The sequence below is a fragment of the Pleurodeles waltl genome, chromosome 5, assembly GCF_031143425.1.
Source record: "Pleurodeles waltl isolate 20211129_DDA chromosome 5, aPleWal1.hap1.20221129, whole genome shotgun sequence".
Taxonomy (NCBI): domain Eukaryota; kingdom Metazoa; phylum Chordata; class Amphibia; order Caudata; family Salamandridae; genus Pleurodeles; species Pleurodeles waltl.
This window is the reverse complement of record NC_090444.1, coordinates 1,772,027,310-1,772,050,518: the sequence shown is the minus strand read 5'-3', so window position 1 is coordinate 1,772,050,518 and position 23,209 is coordinate 1,772,027,310. Positions and strand designations below refer to the sequence as shown.

Here is a 23,209-nt window from a genome sequence, read left to right as displayed (position 1 = left end):
CGGGTGCAGTGTGCAAACACACGTCAGGTTTTCTATTGGAATCAATGGGAGACCAAGGGGTCTCTTCAGCGTTGCAGGCAGGAAAGGGGGGGGCGCTCCTCGGGGTAGCCACCACCTGGGCAAGGGAGAGGGCCTCCTGGGGGTCACTCCTGCACTGGAGTTCCGATCTTTCTGGTCCTGGGGGCTGCTGGTGCAGGGTCTTTTCCAGGCGTCGGGATTTCAGAGTCAGGCAGTCGCGGTCAGGGGGAGCCTCTGGATTCCCTCTGCAGGCGTCGCTGTGGGGGCTCAGGGGGGACAACTTTGGTTACTCAGTCTTGGAGTCGCCGGAGGGTCCTCCCTGTAGCGTTGGTTCTTCACCAGTCGAGTCGGGGTCGCCGGGTGCAGTGTTGCAAGTCTCACGCTTCTTGCGGGGATTGCAGGGGTCTTTAAATCTGCTCCTCTGGAAACAAAGTTGCAGTCTTTGTTGAACAGGGCTGCTGTTCTCGGGAGTTTCTTGGTCTTTTGGAAGCAGGGCAGTCCTCTGAGGATTCAGAGGTTGCTGGTCCTGGGGAAAGCGTCGCTGGAGCAGTTTTCTTCCAAAGGAGGGAGACAGGCCGGTAGGGCTGGGGCCAAAGCAGTTGGTGTCTTCTTCTTCTCTGCAGGGTTTTTCAGCTCAGCAGTCCTCTTCTTCGTTAAGTTGCAGGAATCTGAGTTCCTAGGTTCTGGGAAGCCCTTAAATACTAAATTTAAGGGTGTTTTTAGGCCTGGGGGGGCAGTAGCTCTCCTCCCTGAGAGGAGGGGGGGCACGTCCCTATTCCTATTGGGGGAATCCTCCATCTGCAAGATGGAGGATTTCTAAAAGTGAGTCACCTCAGCTTAGGACACCTTAGGGGCTGTCCTGACTGGCCAGTGACTCCTCCTTGTTTTTCTCATTATCTCTCCTGGACTTGCCGCCAAAAGTGGGGGCTGTGTCCAGGGGGCGGGCATCTCCACTAGCTGGAGTGCCCTGGGGCATTGTAACACAAAGCCTGAGCCTTTGAGGCTCACTGCTAGGTGTTACAGTTCCTGCAGGGGGGAGGTGTTAAGCACCTCCACCCAGAGCAGGCTTTTGTTTCTGGCCTCAGAGCACAAAGGCTCTCACTGCATGGGGTCAGAAACTCGTCTCTGAGCAGCAGGCTGGCACAGACCAGTCAGTCCTGCACTGAACAATTGGGTAAAATACAGGGGGCTTCTCTAAGATGCCCTCTGTGTGCATTTTTTAATAAATCCAACACTGGCATCAGTGTGGGTTTATTATTCTGAGAAGTTTGATACTAAACTTCCCAGTATTCAGTGTAGCCATTACGGTGCTGGGGAGTTCGTGCATGACAGACTCCCAGACCATATACTCTTATGGCTACCCTGCACTTACAATGTCTAAGGTTTTACTTAGACACTGTAGGGGCATAGTGCTCATGCACCTATGCCCTCACCTGTGGTATAGTGTACCCTCCCTTAGGGCTTTAAGGCCTGCTGGAGGGGTGACTTACCTATGCCACAGGCAGTGTGAGGTTGGCATGGCACCCTGAGGGGAGTGCCATGTCGACTTAGTCTTTTTATCCCCACTAGCACACACAAGCTGGCAAGCAGTGTGTCTGTGCTGAGTGAGGGGTCCCTAGGGTGGCATAAGATATGCTGCAGCCCTTAGAGACCTTCCCTGGCATCAGGGCCCTTGGTACCAGGGGTACCAGTTACAAGGGACTTACCTAGGTGCCAGGGTTGTGCCAATTGTGGAAACAATGGTACATTTTAGGTGAAAGAACACTGGTGCTGGGGCCTGGTTAGCAGGGTCCCAGCACACTTCTCAGTCAAGTCAGCATCAGTATCAGGCAAAAAGTGGGGGGTAACTGCAACAGGGAGCCATTTCTTTACACCAGGCCCCAGCACCAGTGTTCTTTCCCTAACCTGTACTTTTGTTTCCACAATTGGCACACCCTGGAATCCAGATAAGTCCCTTGTAACTGGTACCCCTGGTACCAAGGGCCCTGATGCCAGGGAAGGTCTCTAAGGGCTGCAGCATATCTTATGCCACCCTGGGGACCCCTCACTCAGCACATACACACTGCTTGCCAGCTTGTGTGTGCTAGTGGGGATAAAAAGACTAAGTCGACATGGCACTCCCCTCAGGGTGCCATGCCAACCTCACACTGCCTGCAGGTATAGATAAGTCACCCCTCTAGCAGGCCTTACAGCCCTAAGGCAGGGTGCACTATACCATAGGTGAGGGCATAAGTGCATGAGCACTATGCCCCTACAGTGTCTAAGCAAAACCTTAGACATTGTAAGTGCAGGGTAGCCATAAGAGCCTATGGTCTGTGAGTCTGTCATGCACGAACTCCCCAGCACCATAATGGCTACACTGAAAACTGAAGTTTGGTATCAAACTTCTGAGCACAATAAATGCACACGGATGCCAGTGTACATTTTATTGTAACATACACCCCAGAGGGCACCTCAGAGGTGCCCCCCTGAAACCTTAACCGACTATCCGTGTAGGCTGACTAGTTTTAGCAGCCTGCCACACACCAGACATGTTGCTGGCCACATGGGGAGAGTGCCTTTGTCACTCTGTGGCTAGTAACAAAGCCTGTACTGGGTGGAGGTGCTTCACACCTCCCCCTGCAGGAACTGTAACACCTGGTGGTGAGCCTCAAAGGCTCACCCCCTTTGTTACAGCACCCCAGGGCACTCCAGCTAGTGGAGTTGCCCGCCCCCTCCAGCCACGGCCCCACTTTTGGCGGCAAGGCCGGAGGAGATAATGAGAAAAACAAGGAGTAGTCACTGGCCAGTCAGGACAGCCCCTAAGGTGTCCTGAGGTGACTCTAACTTTTAGAAATCCTCCATCTTGCAGATGAGAGGAGGCACAAAGAGGGTGTACCCACCCTCAGGGCTAGTAGCCATTGGCTACTAACCCCCCAGACCTAAACACGCCCTTAGATTTAGTATTTAAGGGCTCTCCAGAACCTAGGAACTCAGATTCCTGCAACCTAAGAAGAAGAGGACTGCTAAGCTGAAAAAACCCTGCAGAGAAGACTGAGACACCAACTGCTTTGGCCCCAGATCTACTGGCCTGTCTCCCCACTTCTAAAGACACTGCTCCAGGGACGCTTTCCCCAGGGATCAGCGACCTCTGAATCCTCAGAGGACTGCCCTGCTCTAGAAGGACCAAGAACTCCCGAGGAAAGCGGCTCTGTTCACCCAAGACTGCAACTTTGTAACAAAGGAGCAACTTTAAAACAACTTGCGTTTCCTGCCGGAAGCGTTAGACTTGCCACTCTGCACCCGACTCCCCCGGCTCAACTTGTGGAGAACAAACACTTCAGGGAGGACTCCCCGGCGACTGCGAGACCGTGAGTAGCCAGAGATGCCCCCCCTGAGTCCCCAGAGCGACGCCTGCAGAGGGAATCCAGAGGCTCCCCCTGACCGCGACTGCCTGCTCCTCAGATCCTGACGCCTGGTAAAGACTCTGCACCCGCAGCCCCCAGAACCTGAAGGATCTGAACTCCAGTGCAGGAGTGACCCCCAGGAGGCCCTCTCCCTTGCCCAGGTGGTGGCTTCCCCGAGGAGCCCCCCCCTTGCCTGCTTGCATCACTGAAGAGACCCCTTGGTCTCCCATTGATTTCAATTACAAACCTGACGCGTGTTTGCACACTACACCCGGCTGCCCCCGTGCTGCTGAGGGTGTACTTTGTGTGGACTTGGACCCGGCACCCCCTTCTCCATTGAAGCCTATGCGTTTTGGGCACCACTTTGACCTCTGCACCTGACCGTACCTGAGCTGCTGGTGTGGTAACTTTGGGGTTGCTCTGAACCCCCAACGGTGGGCTACCTTGGACCCAAACTTGAACCCTGTAGGTGGTTTACTTACCTGCAAAAACTAATGGTTGTTCAATTGTCTTAGCCCTGTTTGACTTGGTTTGATTAGTCTTGTTTTCAGTCTGCCAAGCTCAAGTATGTGCAATCTACTTTCAATGTTTACTTCATATGATAATCGGTTCTAGTTAGTTTAGGAATACCAGATTCCAGGATTTAGTCCATTTGGTTAACTTTTAGTCCCTTCAACTACTGACTGTGATCTGTAACCACCATTTATTTACATCCTGTTAGTAGCTTAAACGGTCCACTATTCTGTGGCGTATGGCCTAAGCAACATTTCTTCTTTCTACAAAACTCAAATACATGCACACATGCTAGAAAGACTTCTATTTGAAACTTATGTATCACATATAGTTGTGTGAACGCTAGGGGGTGGGAGTGAGAACATTTTGAAGATTGTAAAGCAGTTTTTAAGAACATTTCAATATCATGCCACACAAACGACTTCGCTAAATTTGTGGATACAGATAAAGGTAAGTGAAATATTGAAAACAAGAGGGATTTTTTTTTTTGCCTTTCTTAAAATCCGCTTCATTTGGATGGGGCTGCTTCAGATGTTTACTACAGCAATCATATTTAATCTTTTTATTACTAATGTGACTTTTAATCGTAATCCTCGTGTTATTTCACATTGAGTGAGTCCTGATGCTGCTTCTGAGTGCCAAGCTTCCAACAGGTTATACCACAGCCACTAGGCAGCAACACGTCGCCTCTGCGATGTGGGTCTTGCACAGGATTGCTTCAGTATGTAGAATTTTGCTTTTGACTTATTTAGATGTTTTTAATGGTCTTAAATAAAATTTAAAAAACTTAAATTTGATGAAGCTGGTGTTTCAGCGATCCTAGTTCAGCTTTTAAATCATAGGCAGTGTCTGCTTTACCGCATAAGCTTGAGGATAATGTGAAATGAGAAAAATAGCAGAGCAGTTGTTTTCCTGTCTGTTGCATGACACCTTTGTTGTACTGTTGCTGGGATATGAACTTAAATGTTCAAGAATCCAGTACTCCTTAGTAGGTTTACTGGTTTTTTGGTATGTATGTATATTTTTTAAGCATTTCTGTCCATATTTCTATTTTTGGCCATTTTATTAAAAATTTATCCATGTTTTTGTAGCTGTAAAATGGTACATTTCTACATTTGACTGATAGGCACATACCTTCCTCACGTTTTAGCAAATTAAGCAGCCAAATATAACAAAACACTCACTGTAAATATTAGTACAGTATACAAATACACGTTAACATATGCCTGTATTTAAGGCAATCACATCCTGTTTTACAACTCCCCATGCTGTCTATATGCTCAGCTTTTAGTCTGGAATTCCTGAAGAACAGTGTTGAGTCACAAGAAACACAATCTTCTGTATGTTTTTGCTTTTAAAAATAAATACATTTCTGTCTTCATCTGTAAGATCAATAAAAACACAAAACTGAGTACTACACATGCATGTTGTTTTATTTTCAGCCTTAAAACTGTTTTTATTTCCACTTTATATAACTCAGTATTTTTGTTTTGTCATAGCAATTCACAGGCCATTCGACGGGCGTCACATCACTTATCTTCACAACAGTACGACCTCCAAATGAAAGTCAGCCCTTTGATGGAATCACAGGTCTCTATTTTTTGTCAGCAGCCAAGCATGACCGGTTACTCAGTGTATGGTATGTTTCTATTTTCATAATCTCTTGACATTTATTACTTCGTCCAGCTATCCCATTTTCTTGACTAATTTGAAATCTTGTGTGCCTCCACTCCTTATTTGATTAGTATAATTTGTTTATTGTATGTGTTTGATATTAAAAAAGCAAAATAGGCATGTTTTTAGACATTGGTTTTGTTTATACAGTTGGTTTTGGCCTTCATGATATTTTAATCCTGACAGGTTTTTATTATTTCAAGTAAATACTTCATATAGTATTTGGAAAAAGAAATATGGAAGTGCATTTACCCGGGCAAACAGGTCACTGCCAACTGGTACTCATGTATATCTACAACTAATATCTGAAACACTGATTTCGTCTGTTTAGTTGTATATAAGAATGAAACATCACTGTCCTTGGGCAAGGTGGAGGTGTGCACCTTGGGGTCGCTGTTGGCTTATGCTGTGATGATAACTTGCTTTTGTGGTTTCGAATTACTGAAAATGTAATGAAGACTTAAATTTCCTTGGCTGTGTCTGAGCATGCCCAGCAGACCCCAAGGAATGTTATATGTTACCCTGCATGTGCACCATTAAACCTTGCTCTTATTATTGTATTTTTAAATCTGCCATCTCTCATAATTTTCCCATTCATCCAAAAAGATGGCATGTCCTCAGCAGGCACCTCAAAAAGCAGAGCAATTTTAATGGTGGCAGTCTGTGACTGCACGTTTCAGTGTAAAAATTTGATTTTCAGGCTGCCAGTATGGCCCTTCATAAACATATTTGTACTATTCCCACTTGATGAAAATGTAAAGTTCGATGGCATCTGTCGCTGTAGATACGCATGTTTTGCATAGCTCGCCATCTGGTGTTGGGTCGGAGTGTTACAAGTTGTTTTTCTTCGAAGAAGTCTTTCGAGTCACGGGACCGAGTGACTCCTCCTTTTGTCTCCATTGCGCATGGGCGTCGACTCAATCTTCGATTGTTTTTTTTCCGCCATCGGGTTCGGACGTGTTCCTGTCGCTCCGAGTTTCGGAACGGAAAAACAGCTAAATTTTGGAAGATTTTCGTCGGTATTGTTGCGTTCGGGATCGGCGTAGCTAGAATCAACACCGCATCGAAGAGCTCCGGAGCCCTTTGGGGTAGTTTTTGATCCCCCGTCGGGGCCTGCTCGGCCCGACCGCGTGTAGAAGAACGCCGATGGAACGGACCCCGTTCCGGTCCCAAATGCCACAACAAATACCCCTATACAGACCAACACTTGGTCTGCAACCTGTGCCTGTCACCTGAGCACAGTGAAGACACTTGCGAGGCCTGTCGTGCGTTCCAGTCCCGAAAAACACTCCGAGACCGTCGAGCCAGAAGACTTTAAATGGCGTCGATGCCGACAGCCCACCGAGAGTTCGAGATACAAGAAGAGGAAGAAACCTTTTCGATACACGAATCGGACTCTGAGGAATTCGACGATCCACGAACGGTGAGTAAGACGTCGAAAACCACTCATAAGAAGATTGTCAAGGCCCAGGGGACGCCACTGCCACCAGGCCATGGCTCCACCCATAAATTCGGTGACCGACCGTCGGCACCGAAAAAGGCCCAAACAGTGCCGAGACCGTCCGACTCCGGTCGAGACACCGGCACGCAGCCTTCTCGGGACCGAGAAAGTGCTGGAGACATACATAGACACCGAGATAGCGGTGTAGACACGGCTCGACGCCGAGACAGCGGCACCGGCGAAGATCGACGCCGAGATGTTTCAACTCCGAAAAAGAAAAAAGTCACCTCGGAGCCGAAAAAAGATGCAGACAGGGTTTCGGTGCCAAAACAACCTGCAACCGACCCAGTTTCAGGCTCTTATACAGAAGAGCAATCAATGACCTCCCAAATGCGAAAGCATAGGTTTGAGGAAGACCTGCAATCCACCGATGTAGACCATACGCAGAAACGTATTTTTATACAGCAGGGGACAGGAAAGATAAGCACCCTTCCCCCTATTAGGAGAAAGAGAAGACTGGAATTTCAAACTGACCAAACACCACAAACAAAAATGGTGAAAAAGGTTACTCCGCCACCCTCTCCTCCACCTATAATTCACGTCTCACCAGCACAAACTCCATCACCTTCCCCGGCTCACACCACCATGAGCCAAGGTGACCAGGATCAGGACGCATGGGACTTATACGACGCCCCTGTGTCAGATAATAGTCTGGAGGCATACCCTACAAAGCCATAACCACCAGAAGACAGTACTGCATATTCTCAGGTGGTGGCTAGAGCAGCACAATTCCACAATGTAAGCCTCCACTCAGAACAAGTCGAGGATGACTTTCTATTCAACACCCTCTCCGCCACCCACAGCTCCTACCAAAGCCTGCCTATGCTCCCTGGTATGCTTCGGCACGCAAAAGACATCTTTAAGGAGCCGGTCAAAAGTAGGGCAATCACACCAAGGGTGGAAAAAAAGTATAAAGCGCCTCCTACAGACCCTATTTACATCACTACACAGCTGCCACCAGATTCTGTCGTTGTAGGAGCAGCTAGGAAAAGGGCCAACTCCCACACATCTGGGGATGCACCACCCCCAGATAAGGAAAGCCGCAAGTTCGATGCAGCTGGAAAGAGTCGCAGCACAAGCTGCAAACCAGTGGCGCATCGCTAACTCTCAGGCACTACTTGCGCGCTATGACAGAGCCCATTGGGATGAGATGCAACCTCTCATTGAACATCTACCCAAAGACCTACAAAAGAGGGCAAAGCAAGTGGTTGATGAAGGACAGAACATTTCAAACAACCAGATACGCTCCTCCATGGATGCAGCAGACACAGCTGCAAGAACAATAAATACATCTGTGACCATCAGAAGGCATGCATGGCTACGAACGTCTGGGTTTAAACCGGAGATTCAGCAGGCAGTTCTCAATATGCCATTCAACGAAAAAGAACTGTTTGGTCCAGAAGTGGACACGGCGATTGAGAAACTTAAAAAAGACACGGACACTGCTAAAGCCATGGGCGCACTCTACTCCCCGCAGAGCAGAGGAAATTACAGCACCTTCCGCAAAACACCCTTTAGAGGGGGGTTTCGGGGTCAGGCCACACAAGCCAGTACCTCACAGGCAACAACATCCAGTTACCAGGGACAGTACAGGGGAGGCTTTCGGGGCCAATATAGAGGAGGGCAATTCCCTAGGAATAGGGGAAAATTTCAAAGCCCCAAAACCCATACAACTAAGCAGTGACTCACATGTCACTCACCCCCTCCACACAACACCAGTGGGGGGAAGAATAGGTCATTATTACAAAGCATGGGAGGAGATCACTACAGACACTTGGGTTCTAGCAATTATCCAAAATGGTTATTGCATAGAATTTCTACAATTCCCTCCAAACATACCACCGAGAGCACAAAATTTATCAAAACATAATTCCGAGCTCCTGGAGATAGAAGTTCAAGCACTATTGCAAAAGAATGCAATCGAGTTAGTACCAAACACACAAATAAACACAGGAGTTTATTCACTGTACTTCTTAAAACCAAAGAAGGACAAAACGCTAAGACCAATCCTAGACCTAAGAATACTAAACACATACATCAAATCAGACCACTTTCACATGGTCACACTACAAGAAGTGTTACCATTGCTGAAACTACACGACTACATGACAACATTAGACCTCAAAGACGCGTATTTCCATATACCAATACATCCATCGCACAGGAAATACCTAAGGTTTGTATTCAAAGGAATACACTACCAATTCAAGGTACTGCCTTTCGGTTTAACAACCGCACCAAGATTCTTTACCAAATGTCTAGCAGTAGTCGCTGCACACATCAGAAGGCAGCAAATACATGTATTCCCGTATCTAGACTGGCTAATCAAGACCCATTCGTTAATAACGTGCTCACACCACACAAATCAAATCATACAAACCCTCTACAAACTAGGGTTCACAGTCAACTTCGCAAAATCCAACATTCTGCCATGCAAGGTACAACAATACCTAGGAGCCATAATAAACACAACAATAGGAGTGGCCACTCCAAGTCCACAAAGAATTCAAAATTTCAACAACATCATACAACGCATGTATCCAACACAAAGAATACAAGCAAAGATGATGTTACCACTCCTAGGCATTATGTCTTCATGCATAGCCATTGTCCCAAACGCAAGACTGCACATGGGGCCCTTACAACAGTGCCTAGCATCACAGTGGTCACAAGCACAGGGTCACCTTATAGATCTGGTGTTAATAGACCGCCAAACTTACCTCTCGCTTCTATGGTGGAACAATATAAATTTAAACAAAGGGCGGCCTTTCCAAGACCCAGTGCCACAATACGTAATAACAGATGCTTCCATGACAGGGTGGGGAGCACACCTCGATCAACACAGCATACAAGGACAATGGAACGTACATCAAACAAAACTGCATATAAATCACCTAGAACTGCTAGCAGTTTTTCAAGCACTAAAGGCTTTTCAACCAATAATAGTTCACAAATACATTCTCGTCAAAACAGACAACATGACAACAATGTATTATCTAAACAAACAAGGGGGAACGCACTCAACGCAATTGAGCCTGCTGGCACAAAAGATATGGCGTTGGGCAATTCACAACAAAATTCGCCTAATAGCACAATTTATCCCAGGGATTCAGAATCAACTCGCAGACAATCTCTCTCGATCACCAACAGGTCCACGAATGGGAAATTCACCCCCAAATTCTGAACACTTACTTCACGCTCTGGGGAACACCTCAAATAGACTTGTTTGCAACAAAAGAGAACGCAAAATGCCAAAACTTCGCATCCAGATACCCACACAGGCAGTCCCACGGCAATGCCCTATGGATGAACTGGTCAGGGATATTTGCCTACGCTTTTCCTCCTCTCCTTCCTTATCTGGTAAACAAACTCAGTCAAAACAAACTCAAACTCATATTAATAGCACCAACTTGGGCAAGGCAACCCTGGTACACAACGCTGCTAGACCTATCAGTAGTACCCCACATCAAACTGCCCAACAGGCCGGATCTGTTAACACAACACAACCAAAAGATCAGACACCCAGATCCAGCATCGCTGAATCTAGCAATCTGGCTCCTGAAATCCTAGAATTCGGACACTTACAACTTACCCAAGAATGTATGGAAGTCATAAAGCAAGCCAGAAGGCCATCCACCAGGCACTGCTATGCCAGTAAATGGAAGAGGTTTGTTTGCTACTGCCATATTAATCAAATCCAACCATTACACGCAACCCCAAAGCATGTAGTGGGTTACTTGCTTCACTTACAAAAATCTAACCTGGCTTTCTCTTCCATTAAAATACACCTTGCAGCAATATCTGCATACCTGCAGCCTACCTATTCAACTTCTGTAGGAAGTTGGCTCTGTATGTGCTATTTCAAAGTAAGGAATAGCATGCACAGAGTCCAAGGGTTCCCCTTAGAGGTAAAATAGTGGTAAAAAGAGATAATACTAATGCTCTATTTTGTGGTAGTGTGGTCGAGCAGTAGGCTTATCCAAGGAGTAGTGTTAAGCATTTGTTGCACATACACATAGACAATAAATGAGGTACACACACTCAGAGACAAATCCAGCCAATAGGTTTTGTTATAGAAAAATATCTTTTCTTAGTTTATTTTAAGAACCATAGGTTCAAATTCTACATGTAATATCTCATTCGAAAGGTATTGCAGGTAAGTACTTTAGGAACTTCAAATCATCAAAATTGCATGTATACTTTTCAAGTTATTCACAAATAGCTGTTTTAAAAGTGGACACTTAGTGCAATTTTCACAGTTCCTAGGGAAGGTAAGTATTTGTTAGGTTAACCAGGTAAGTAAGACACTTACAGGGTTCAGTTCTTGGTCCAAGGTAGCCCACCGTTGGGGGTTCAGAGCAACCCCAAAGTCACCACACCAGCAGCTCAGGGCCGGTCAGGTGCAGAGTTCAAAGTGGTGCCCAAAACACATAGGCTAGAATGGAGAGAAGGGGGTGCCCCGGTTCCGGTCTGCTTGCAGGTAAGTACCCGCGTCTTCGGAGGGCAGACCAGGGGGGTTTTGTAGGGCACCGGGGGGGACACAAGCCCACACAGAAATTTCACCCTCAGCAGCGCGGGGGCGGCCGGGTGCAGTGTAGAAACAAGCGTCAGGTTTGTAATGGAAGTCCATGGGAGATCTTGGGATCTCTTCAGCGCTGCAGGCAGGCAAGGGGGGGGTTCCTCGGGGAAACCTCCACTTGGTCAAGGGAGAGGGACTCCTGGGGGTCACTCCTCCAGTGAAAGTCCGGTCCTTCAGGTCCTGGGGGCTGCGGGTGCAGGGTCTCTCCCAGGTGTCGGGACTTAGGATTCAAAGAGTCGCGGTCAGGGGAAGCCTCGGGATTCCCTCTGCAGGCGGCGCTGTGGGGGCTCAGGGGGGACAGGTTTTTGTACTCACAGTCTTAGAGTAGTCCTGGGGTCCCTCCTGAGGTGTTGGATCGCCACCAGCCGAGTCGGGGTCGCCGGGTGCAGTGTTGCAAGTCTCACGCTTCTTGCGGGGAGCTTGCAGGGTTCTTTAAAGCTGCTGGAAACAAAGTTGCAGCTTTTCTTGGAGCAGGTCCGCTGTCCTCGGGAGTTTCTTGTCTTTTCGAAGCAGGGGCAGTCCTCAGAGGATGTCGAGGTCGCTGGTCCCTTTGGAAGGCGTCGCTGGAGCAGGATCTTTGGAAGGCAGGAGACAGGCCGGTGAGTTTCTGGAGCCAAGGCAGTTGTCGTCTTCTGGTCTTCCTCTGCAGGGGTTTTTCAGCTAGGCAGTCCTTCTTCTTGTAGTTGCAGGAATCTGATTTTCTAGGGTTCAGGGTAGCCCTTAAATACTAAATTTAAGGGCGTGTTTAGGTCTGGGGGGTTAGTAGCCAATGGCTACTAGCCCTGAGGGTGGGTACACCCTCTTTGTGCCTCCTCCCAAGGGGAGGGGGTCACAATCCTAACCCTATTGGGGGAATCCTCCATCTGCAAGATGGAGGATTTCTAAAAGTTAGAGTCACTTCAGCTCAGGACACCTTAGGGGCTGTCCTGACTGGCCAGTGACTCCTCCTTGTTGCTTTCTTTGTTCCCTCCAGCCTTGCCGCCAAAAGTGGGGGCCGTGGCCGGAGGGGGCGGGCAACTCCACTAAGCTGGAGTGCCCTGCTGGGCTGTGACAAAGGGGGGAGCCTTTGAGGCTCACCGCCAGGTGTCACAGTTCCTGCCTGGGGGAGGTGTTAGCATCTCCACCCAGTGCAGGCTTTGTTACTGGCCTCAGAGTGACAAAGGCACTCTCCCCATGGGGCCGGCAACCTGTCTCTAGTGTGGCAGGCTGCTGGAACCAGTCAGCCTACACAGATAGTTGGTTAAGTTTCAGGGGGCACCTCTAAGGTGCCCTCTGTGGTGTATTTTACAATAAAATGTACACTGGCATCAGTGTGCATTTATTGTGCTGAGGAGTTTGATACCAAACTTCCCAGTTTTCAGTGTAGCCATTATGGTGCTGTGGAGTTCGTGTTTGACAGACTCCCAGACCATATACTCTTATGGCTACCCTGCACTTACAATGTCTAAGGTTTTGTTTAGACACTGTAGGGGTACCATGCTCATGCACTGGTACCCTCACCTATGGTATAGTGCACCCTGCCTTAGGGCTGTAAGGCCTGCTAGAGGGGTGTCTTACCTATACTGCATAGGCAGTGAGAGGCTGGCATGGCACCCTGAGGGGAGTGCCATGTCGACTTACTCGTTTTGTCCTCACTAGCACACACAAGCTGGCAAGCAGTGTGTCTGTGCTGAGTGAGAGGTCTCCAGGGTGGCATAATACATGCTGCAGCCCTTAGAGACCTTCCTTGGCATCAGGGCCCTTGGTACTAGAAGTACCAGTTACAAGGGACTTATCTGAATGCCAGGGTGTGCCAATTGTGGATACAATGGTACATTTTAGGTGAAGGAACACTGGTGCTGGGGCCTGGTTAGCAGGGTCCCAGCACACTTCTCAGTCAAGTCAGCATCAGTATCAGGCAAAAAGTGGGGGGGTAACTGCAACAGGGAGCCATTTCTTTACAACTTCCCTATATAGGATACCAGTCATTAAAGCATTCATGGAGGGCCTTAAAAGAATTATTCCACCAAGAACACCCCCTGTTCCTTCATGGAACCTAAATGTTGTCTTAACTAGACTTATGGGTCCACCTTTTGAACCCATGCACTCCTGCGAAATACAGTTCCTAACATGGAAGGTTGCATTTCTCATCGCCATTACCTCTCTAAGAAGAGTAAGCGAGATTCAGGCGTTTACAATACAAGAACCTTTTATACAACTACACAAAAATAAGGTCGTCCTAAGGACTAATCCTAAATTTCTACCAAAAGTTATTTCACCGTTCCATCTAAATCAAACAGTGGAACTTCCAGTGTTCTTCCCACAGCCAGATTACGTAGCTGAGAGGGCACTACATACTTTAGATGTCAAAAGAGCATTAATGTATTACATTGACAGAACAAAGAGCATCAGGAAAACTAAACAGCTATTTATTGCATTCCAAAAACCTCATGCAGGAAACCCAATATCAAAACAAGGTATAGCCAGATGGATAGTTAAATGCATCCAAATCTGATACCTTAAAGCTAAACGACAACTGCCTATTACACCAAGGGCACACTCAACCAGAAAGAAAGGTGCTACCATGGCCTTTCTAGGAAACATCCCAATCTAAGAAATATGTAAGGCAGCCACATGGTCTACGCCTCACACATTCACCAAGCACTACTGTGTAGACGTGTTATCCGCACAACAAGCCACAGTAGGTCAAGCCGTATTAAGAACATTGTTTCAGACTACTCCCACTCCTACAGGCTGAGCCACCGCTTTGGGGAGATAACTGCTTACTAGTCTATGCAAAACATGCGTATCTACAGCGACAGATGCCATCGAACTGAAAATGTCACTTACCCAGTGAACATCTGTTTGTGGCATCAGTCGCTGTAGATTCGCATGTGCCCACCCGCCTCCCCGGGAGCCTGTAGCAGTTCGGAAGGTACCTTCAATTATTTGTATATATATTATTTTAACCTTAAATAGGTACATACTTAGTCACTCCATTGCATGGCCACTATTACTACAATACAACTCCTACCTCACCCTCTGTGGGGAAAAACAATCGAAGATGGAGTCGACGCCCATGCGCAATGGAGACAAAAGGAGGAGTCACTCGGTCCCGTGACTCGAAAGACTTCTTCGAAGAAAAACAACTTGTAACACTCCAACCCAACACCAGATGGCGAGCTATGCAAAACATGCGAATCTACAGCGACTGATGCCACGAACAGATGTACACTGGGTAAGTGACATTTTCATTACCTTAAGTGTGATCTCTTTGAAAGCACGTGTCGAATTATGGCCAATACACCAGCATTAATTGATTTTGGACGTTGTTTTCATAGATTCTTCAAAAAGACAATGCCATGCATGTCAAGCGTATAGCATTTTTGGAGGTACTTGATACTCTGAGGATGTAGATGCTTTTTGACCATTAGTGTAATGCACCCTTCATTGCTAAATTAGGTCAAATAGTCTTTTACAATTTCACCTGGATTGTTGTTTGAATGATTTAAAGTAATGGTGTCGTCATTTCTCCATCTTTCCATTCTGCCTGAAAGTTTCTTTGTATGGGAAAAGCCATTCAATTACAAAAACCCTGAAACCTGAGTTAAGGGTGCCTCTGGAGTCCTTATTGTTCATTGAAAGCATTTTTGTAAGATAACACAATTCCTTTTTCAATCCAACCAATCTGATAGTGTTGTGAATTTTTATTTAGGCAAGTGAGATCGGAGGTGAAAGAGAAAAATGCCATCTTATCCTTCAGACTTCCAGAAGAGCCAGTTTTTATTGACTTGACTGTACCAGAGAGCAAAGAGGAGGTAAGTGATATTCTGAAACTGTTCTGATGGATACTTCTTTTAAACTAATAAAAAAAAAAAAACCTTATCTTTATAATAGTTCCTAGGTGCAAAACTGGATTAGGCGGTTTCATAGCATGTTTACATCTTTTTATTGAAGTTTTGAGGGATATGGCAGTTAACTTGAATACAGCCTTGAAGGTTAGTCATGTTGGCATTGGATAGTATAAATGTAACCAGCATAGCCCTAGCGTGTCAATGCCCGTGGTCAGAAACACAACTGCATGGTTTAAAAAAAAAAAAAACCAGAGGAGTCGGGCCATTCACAAATGTAGTGGGTCCATCACTACGCAAAGAGGGGCAGTGACAGCAAAATGGGATGATCCAGGGGAGTAGGCCTACTGTAGCAGTCTTTGAAGGGACCCCTAAATGTCTTTTGGCATGGCTCCATGGGTCTGCAGTGATTCGATATTTTGTCACTACAGAAAGCTGAATCTTTCATCCAGTCTTGATGCTTTGGGGTAGTAGTCCCTGAACCAGTCCCACCCCAGTTCCGTCGCACTCACCAACAACAGGGCCACCAATCTTATCCTAGAGTGAGTGTCAGCAACATATCCCTGAAGCATGGTGAGGGGAGGTGCACTTGGAAATCAGGAGCCAATAATATCCTCAACCATGTCCAAGGACTGTATAGGGGTGAGGTCCACACCTGGTGTAGAAAGTTTGCAGGGTCTGTAGAACATCTCAGGCTTGACAAGGTCTGAGCCGGATCCATTTGCTGCAGACACTGGAGTAGAATAGACATGAATAAATAAGTTAAAATGAATGAGCCTATGCCTTTGGTTAATGGATACTTGCTTGATGTGCTCACAAAAGTGTCTCCTTACCTTTGGGGAGACTGGCATCTTGAGATCAGACTCCCACTAAACCCTGGGATTCACCCCTCTCTCTGACAGGGGGAGCAGCTCCTCAGTTATGCTTTATACTCGGGAGACCCATCTTCTCGTGGTGGTCGAGAGATACATCTGCGTAAACGTTTTTCATAGTAGTCTTTCTGCTTCATTCTGCCATGAAGTGACTGAGTGAAGCTGCATATACGTGCCACCACTACATGCTGACATCAGTTCCTTTCTGCGTGTTGGAATGCGGATCCAGAGCGCAGTCTGCTTTTTGTTCAGTATTGATGACCTTTCAAATTTGAAATCCAGTGTGCAAGGGAATTCTGTCCGCGTCCAAAACTACAGGGTTTAAACCATGTCATGACTGTTGAAAACTGATGTTGGTAACAGACTCACACTTAGAATCTTAGGTGTTTAGACTCTGGCATGATTCAGTTGTCTAAGTCTGCCTTCATTCACCTGAATTCGGTATGGGACAGTAAAGCAAAGCTGTAAGTTGACAAACATTGAACGAATAATGGACCCTATGTAAGTCCCACTTTTAAGTTACTGGCGAGGCCATTCCCCAACAAGTGGTGTTCTGCACAGATCCACAATGGTGGTTGCTTGACTTCAATCTGACCAGTAACTGGCCTTTCTCCCTTCCCCCACCCAGATGTGATGGATGCATCACTGCCATGTTTGGGAAGGTCATCTGGGAGAGGTGGAGATCAGAGGACTTAGGTTTCTGGCAGAAAACTGCCTCCGTTTCAGTTTGTTGGGCCCATTTGCCTGATGATAAAAGCCTTCCTACAATCTACTAAGGGGAGGCTAGTACAGGTTCTTAAAAACAGTGCTACTGCCAAGTGGTACTGCAGCAAGCAGGGAACAGTGGACTCTGTTTTTGAAGGTCATGGGGATGTCTGAGCCTCTCCTCGATTGTGAACCACCTGGTGAAATCACTGAACGTTATGGCAGAAAGCTTAATTGGAGGTAACTGTTTGATCATCAATGGCAGTTGCACCTGAAGTGGCGCGGAGTGTCTTCTGACAATGGGGAAAACGCTGGCCAGATCTTTCTGCTGTTGCTGAGAATATGCAGCATCCAAACTTTCGCACACTGTAGCTTTAGTGGAGGAGCCCCTGGGCCCAAGTGATCCTAGTGTCCATGGTTTGTACCAGCACTTTGGTAGCCTGAACTTCTGGCAGATGTTTCTGCCTTCTGATCAAGCTACCACTTCAGGAGGATCTTCTGTCACTGTAACAGTACAGGGTTCTTTGCCCGAACTTGCAACATTTTCACCTCCATGTATGGAGAATAAGCCGCAGCGAACGTAAATTGTGAATCATTTTGGCTTAGACATCCTTCCACAGAAAATTACTTACGCTGGGCACTGGCCCAAATATGTGACTTGGTGTGAAATCCACAGGACAGACGATTGTTTTAAAAAAAATAAAATATATATATTTATTTGGTTCGTCTTTTGCTCAGCAAGGCCTTGCGTGGGCACTGAGTTTATTTTTCATCTATTTTGACCTTTCTGAGTTTATCAAACTAACGGTTCTTGTTTAAATCGCCTACGGTGAAGCAGCTTGTAGGAAGTTGGCTCTGTATGTGCTATTTCAAAGTAAGGAATAGCATGCACAGAGTCCAAGGGTTCCCCTTAGAGGTAAAATAGTGGTAAAAATAGATAATACTAATGCTCTATTTTGTGGTAGTGTGGTCGAGCAGTAGGCTTATCCAAGGAGTAGTGTTAAACATTTGTTGTACATACACATAGACAATAAATGAGGTACACACACTCAGAGACAAATCCAGCCAATAGGTTTTGTATAGAAAAATATATTTTCTTAGTTTATTTTAAGAACCACAGGTTCAAATTTAACATGTAATATCTTGTTTGAAAGGTATTGCAGGTAAGTACATTAGGAACTTTGAATCATTTCAATTGCATGTATACTTTTCAAGTTATTCACAAATAGCTATTTTAAAAGTGGACACTTAGTGCAATTTTCACAGTTCCTGGGGGAGGTAAGTTTTTGTTAGTTTTACCAGGTAAGTACGACACTTGCAGGGTTCAGTTCTTGGTCCAAGGTAGCCCACCGTTGGGGGTTCAGAGCAACCCCAAAGTTACCACACCAGCAGCTCAGGGCCGGTCAGGTGCAGAGTTCAAAGTGGTGCCCAAAACGCATAGGCTTCAATGGAGAGAAGGTGGTGCCCCGGTTCCAGTCTGCCAGCAGGTAAGTACCCGCGTCTTCGGAGGGCAGACCAGGGGGGTTTTGTAGGGCACCGGGGGGACACAAGCCCACACAGAAGTTTCACCCTCAGCGGCGCGGGGGCGGCCGGGTGCAGTGTTAGAACAAGCGTCGGGTTCGCAATGGAAGTCAATGAGAGATCAAGGGATCTCTTCAGCGCTGCAGGCAGGCAAGGGGGGGCTTCCTCGGGGAAACCTCCACTTGGGCAAGGGAGAGGGACTCCTGGGGGTCACTTCTGCAGTGAAAGTCCGGTCCTTCAGGTCCTGGGGGCTGCGGGTGCAGGGTCTTTTCCAGGCGTCGGGACTTAGGTTTCAGAGAGTCGCGGTCAGGGGAAGCCTCGGGATTCCCTCTGCAGGTGGCGCTGTGGGGGCTCAGGGGGGACAGGTTTTGGTACTCAGTCGTAGAGTAGTCCGGGGGTCCTCCCTGAGGTGTTGGTTCTCCACCAGCCGAGTCTGGGTCGCCGGGTGCAGTGTTGCAAGTCTCACGCTTCTTGCGGGGAGATTGCAGGGGTCTTTAAAGCTGCTCCTTTGGATAAAGTTGCAGTCTTTTTGGAGCAGGTCCGCTGTCCTCGGGAGTTTCTTGTCGTCGTCGAAGCAGGGCAGTCCTCAGAGGATTCAGAGGTCGCTGGTCCCTTTGGAAGGCGTCGCTGGAGCAGAGTTCTTTGGAAGGCAGGAGACAGGCCGGTGAGTTTCTGGAGCCAAGGCAGTTGTTGTCTTCTGGTCTTCCTCTGCAGGGGTTTTCAGCTAGGCAGTCCTTCTTGTTGCAGGAATCTGATTTCTAGGTTCAGGGAGAGCCCTTAAATACTAAATTTAAGAGCGTGTTTAGGTCTGGGGGGTTAGTAGCCAATGGCTACTAGCCCTGAGGGTGAGTACACCCTCTTTGTGCCTCCTCCCAAGGGGAGGGGGTCACATCCCTAATCCTATTGGGGGAATCCTCCATCTGCAAGATGGAGGATTTCTAAAAGTTAGTCACCTCAGCTCAGGACACCTTAGGGGCTGTCCTGACTGGCCAGTGACTCCTCCTTGTTATTCTCATTATTTTCTCCGGCCTTGCCGCCAAAAGTGGGGGCCGGGGCCGGAGGGGGCGGGCAACTCCACTATCTGGAGTGTCCTGCGGTGCTGTGACAAAGGGGTGAGCCTTTGAGGCTCACCGCCAGGTGTTACAGCTCCTGGCTGGGGGAGGTGTTAGCATCTCCACCCAGTGCAGGCTTTGTTACTGGCCTCAGAGTGACAAAGGCACTCTCCCCATGAGGCCAGCCACATGTCTCTAGTGTGGCAGGCTGCTGGAACCAGTCAGCCTACTCAGATAGTCGGTTAAGTTTCAGGGGGCACCTCTAAGGTGCCCTCTGTGGTGTATTTTACAATAAAATGTACACTGGCATCAGTGTGCATTTATTGTGCTGAGAAGTTTGATACCAAACTTCCCAGTTTTCAGTGTAGCCATTATGGTGCTGTGGAGTTCGTGTAAAACAGACTCCCAGACCATATACTCTTATGGCTACCCTGCACTTACAATGTCTAAGGTTTTGCTTAGACACTGTAGGGGCACAGTGCTCATGCACTGGTACCCTCACCTATGGTATAGTGCACCCTGACTTGGGGCTGTAAGGCCTGCTAGAGGGGTGTCTTACCTATACTGCATAGGCAGTGAGAGGCTGGCATGGCACCCTGAGGGGAGTGCCATGTCGACGTACTCATTTTGTTCTCACTAGCACCCACAGGCTGGTAAGCAGTGGGTCTGTGCTGAGTGAGGGGTCTCTAGGGTGACATAATACATGCTGCAGCCCTTAGAGACCTTCCCTGGCATCAGGGCCCTTGGTACCAGAGGTACCAGTTACAAGGGACTTATCTGGATGCCAGGGTGTGCCAATTGTGGAATCAAAAGTACAGGTTAGGGAAAGAACACTGGTGCTGGGGCCTGGTTAGCAGGCCTCAGCACACTTTCAATTCAAAACATAGCATCAGCAAAGGCAAAAAGTCAGGGGGTAACCATGCCAAGGAGGCATTTCCTTACACAACCCCCCCCCCCCCCCAACGAAAGAGGATGAGACTAACCTTTCCCAAGAGAGTCTTCATTTTCCAAGTGGAAGAACCTGGAAAGGCCATCTGCATTGGCATGGGCAGTCCCAGGTCTGTGTTCCACTATAAAGTCCATTCCCTGTAGGGAGATGAACCACCTCAACAGTTTTGGATTTTCACCTTTCATTTGCATCAGCCATTTGAGAGGTCTGTGGTCAGTTTGAACTAGGAAGTGAGTCCCAAAGAGGTATGGTCTCAGCTTCTTCAGGGACCAAACCACAGCAAAGGCCTCCCTCTCAATGGCACTCCAACGCTGCTCCCTGGGGAGTAACCTCCTGCTAATGAAAGCAACAGGCTGGTCAAGGCCATCATCATTTGTTTGGGACAAAACTGCCCCTATCCCATGTTCAGAGGCATCTGTCTGCACAATGAACTGCTTAGAATAATCTGGAGCTTTTAGAACTGGTGCTGAGCACATTGCTTGTTTCAGGGTGTCAAAGGCCTGTTGGCATTCCACAGTCCAGTTCACTTTCTTGGGCATTTTCTTGGAGGTGAGTTCTGTGAGGGCTGTCACAATGGATCCATATCCCTTCACAAACCTCCTGTAATACCCAGTCAAGCCAAGGAATGCCCTGACTTGAGTCTGGGTTTTTGGAGCTACCCAGTCCAGAATAGTCTGGATCTTGGGTTGGAGTGGCTGAACTTGGCCTCCACCTACAAGGTGGCCCAAGTAAACCACAGTTCCCTGCCCTATCTGGCATTTGGATGCCTTGATAGAGAGGCCTGCAGATTGCAGAGCCTTCAAAACCTTCTTCAGGTGGACCAGGTGATCCTGCCAGGTGGAGCTAAAGACAGCAATATCATCAAGATAAGCTTTTCTAAAGGACTCCAAACCAGCAAGGACTTGATTCACCAACCTTTGGAAGGTGGCAGGGGCATTCTTTAAACCAAAGGGCATAACGGTAAACTGATAATGCCCATCAGGTGTGGAGAATGCTGTTTTCTCTTTTGCTCCAGGTGCCATTTTTATTTGCCAGTACCCTGCTGTCAAGTCAAAGGTACTTAAGAATTTGGCAGCACCTAATTTGTCTATGAGCTCATCAGCTCTAGGAATTGGGTGGGCATCTGTCTTGGTGACAGAGTTGAGCCCTCTGTAGTCCACACAAAACCTCATCTCTTTCTTTCCATCTTTGGTGTGAGGTTTGGGGACTAAGACCACTGGGCTAGCCCAGGGGCTGTCAGAGCGCTCAATTACTCCCAATTCCAGCATCTTGTGGACTTCCACCTTGATGCTTTCCTTAACATGGTCAGACTGTCTAAAGATTTTGTTCTTGACAGGCATGCTGTCTCCTGTGTCCACATCATGGGTACACAGGTGTGTCTGACCAGGGGTTAGGGAGAAGAGTTCAGGAAACTGTTGTAGGACTCTCCTACAATCAGCTTGCTGTTGGCCAGAGAGGGTGTCTGAGTAGATCACTCCATCTACTGAGCCATCTTTTGGGTCTGATGACAGAAGATCAGGGAGAGGTTCACTCTCTGCCTCCTGATCCTCATCTGTTACCATCAACAGATTTACATCAGCCCTGTCATGGAAGAGCTTAAGGCGGTTCACATGGATCACCCTCTTGGGGCTCCTGCTTGTGCCCAGGTCCACCAGGTAGGTGACCTGACTCTTCCTTTCTAGCACTGGGTAAGGGCCACTCCATTTGTCCTGAAGTGCCCTGGGAGCCACAGGCTCCAGAACCCAGACTTTCTGCCCTGGTTGGAACTCAACCATTGCAGCCTTTTGGTCATACCAAAACTTCTGGAGCTGTTGGCTGGCCTCAAGGTTTTTGCTGGCCTTTTCCATGTACTCTGCCATTCTAGAGCGAAGGCCAAGTACATAGTCCACTATGTCCTGTTTAGGCTCATGAAGAGGTCTCTCCCAGCCTTCTTTAACAAGAGCAAGTGGTCCCCTTACAGGGTGGCCAAACAGAAGTTCAAAGGGTGAGAACCCTACTCCCTTCTGAGGCACCTCTCTGTAAGCGAAAAGCAGACATGGCAAGAGGACATCCCATCTCCTTTTGAGCTTTTCTGGGAGCCCCATGATCATGCCTTTTAATGTCTTGTTGAATCTCTCAACTAAGCCATTAGTTTGTGGATGGTATGGTGTAGTGAATTTGTAAGTCACCCCACACTCATTCCACATATGTTTCAGGTATGCTGACATGAAGTTGGTACCTCTGTCAGACACCACCTCCTTAGGGAAACCCACTCTGGTAAAGATACCAATGAGGGCCTTGGCTACTGCAGGGGCAGTAGTCGACCTAAGGGGAATAGCTTCAGGATACCTAGTAGCATGATCCACTACTACTAGGATATACATATGTTCGATGGCATCTGTCGCTGTAGATACGCATGTTCTGCAATAGCTCGCCATCTGGTGTTGGGCCGGAGTGTTACAAGTTGTTTTTCTTCGAAGAAGTCTTTCGAGTCACGGGACCGAGTGACTCCTCCTTTTGTCTCCATTGCGCATGGGCGTCGACTCCATCTTCGATTGTTTTTTTTCCGCCATCGGGTTCGGACGTGTTCCTGTCGCTCCGAGTTTCGGAACGGAAAATTAGCTAATTTC

At 47.6% G+C, this 23,209-nt stretch overlaps 1 protein-coding gene and 1 non-coding gene across 2 annotated transcripts in view; both read left to right on the top strand.

Annotated features, from left to right (window-relative positions):
• The window catches only part of WDR43 (WD repeat domain 43), a 462,775-nt gene that overhangs the window by 128,834 nt on the left and 310,732 nt on the right, over nucleotides 1-23,209 (top strand). Inside the window, exons 5-6 of the mRNA XM_069236209.1 lie at nucleotides 5,417-5,556; nucleotides 15,366-15,468. Of these exons, the coding sequence (XP_069092310.1) occupies nucleotides 5,417-5,556; nucleotides 15,366-15,468 (243 nt within the window). The remainder of the gene's footprint in view (nucleotides 1-5,416; nucleotides 5,557-15,365; nucleotides 15,469-23,209) is intronic.
• On the top strand, nucleotides 5,995-6,079 carry LOC138297981 (small nucleolar RNA SNORD53/SNORD92). Its single transcript, XR_011204518.1, has one exon. It is a non-coding gene; the product is annotated as a small nucleolar RNA SNORD53/SNORD92 (small nucleolar RNA).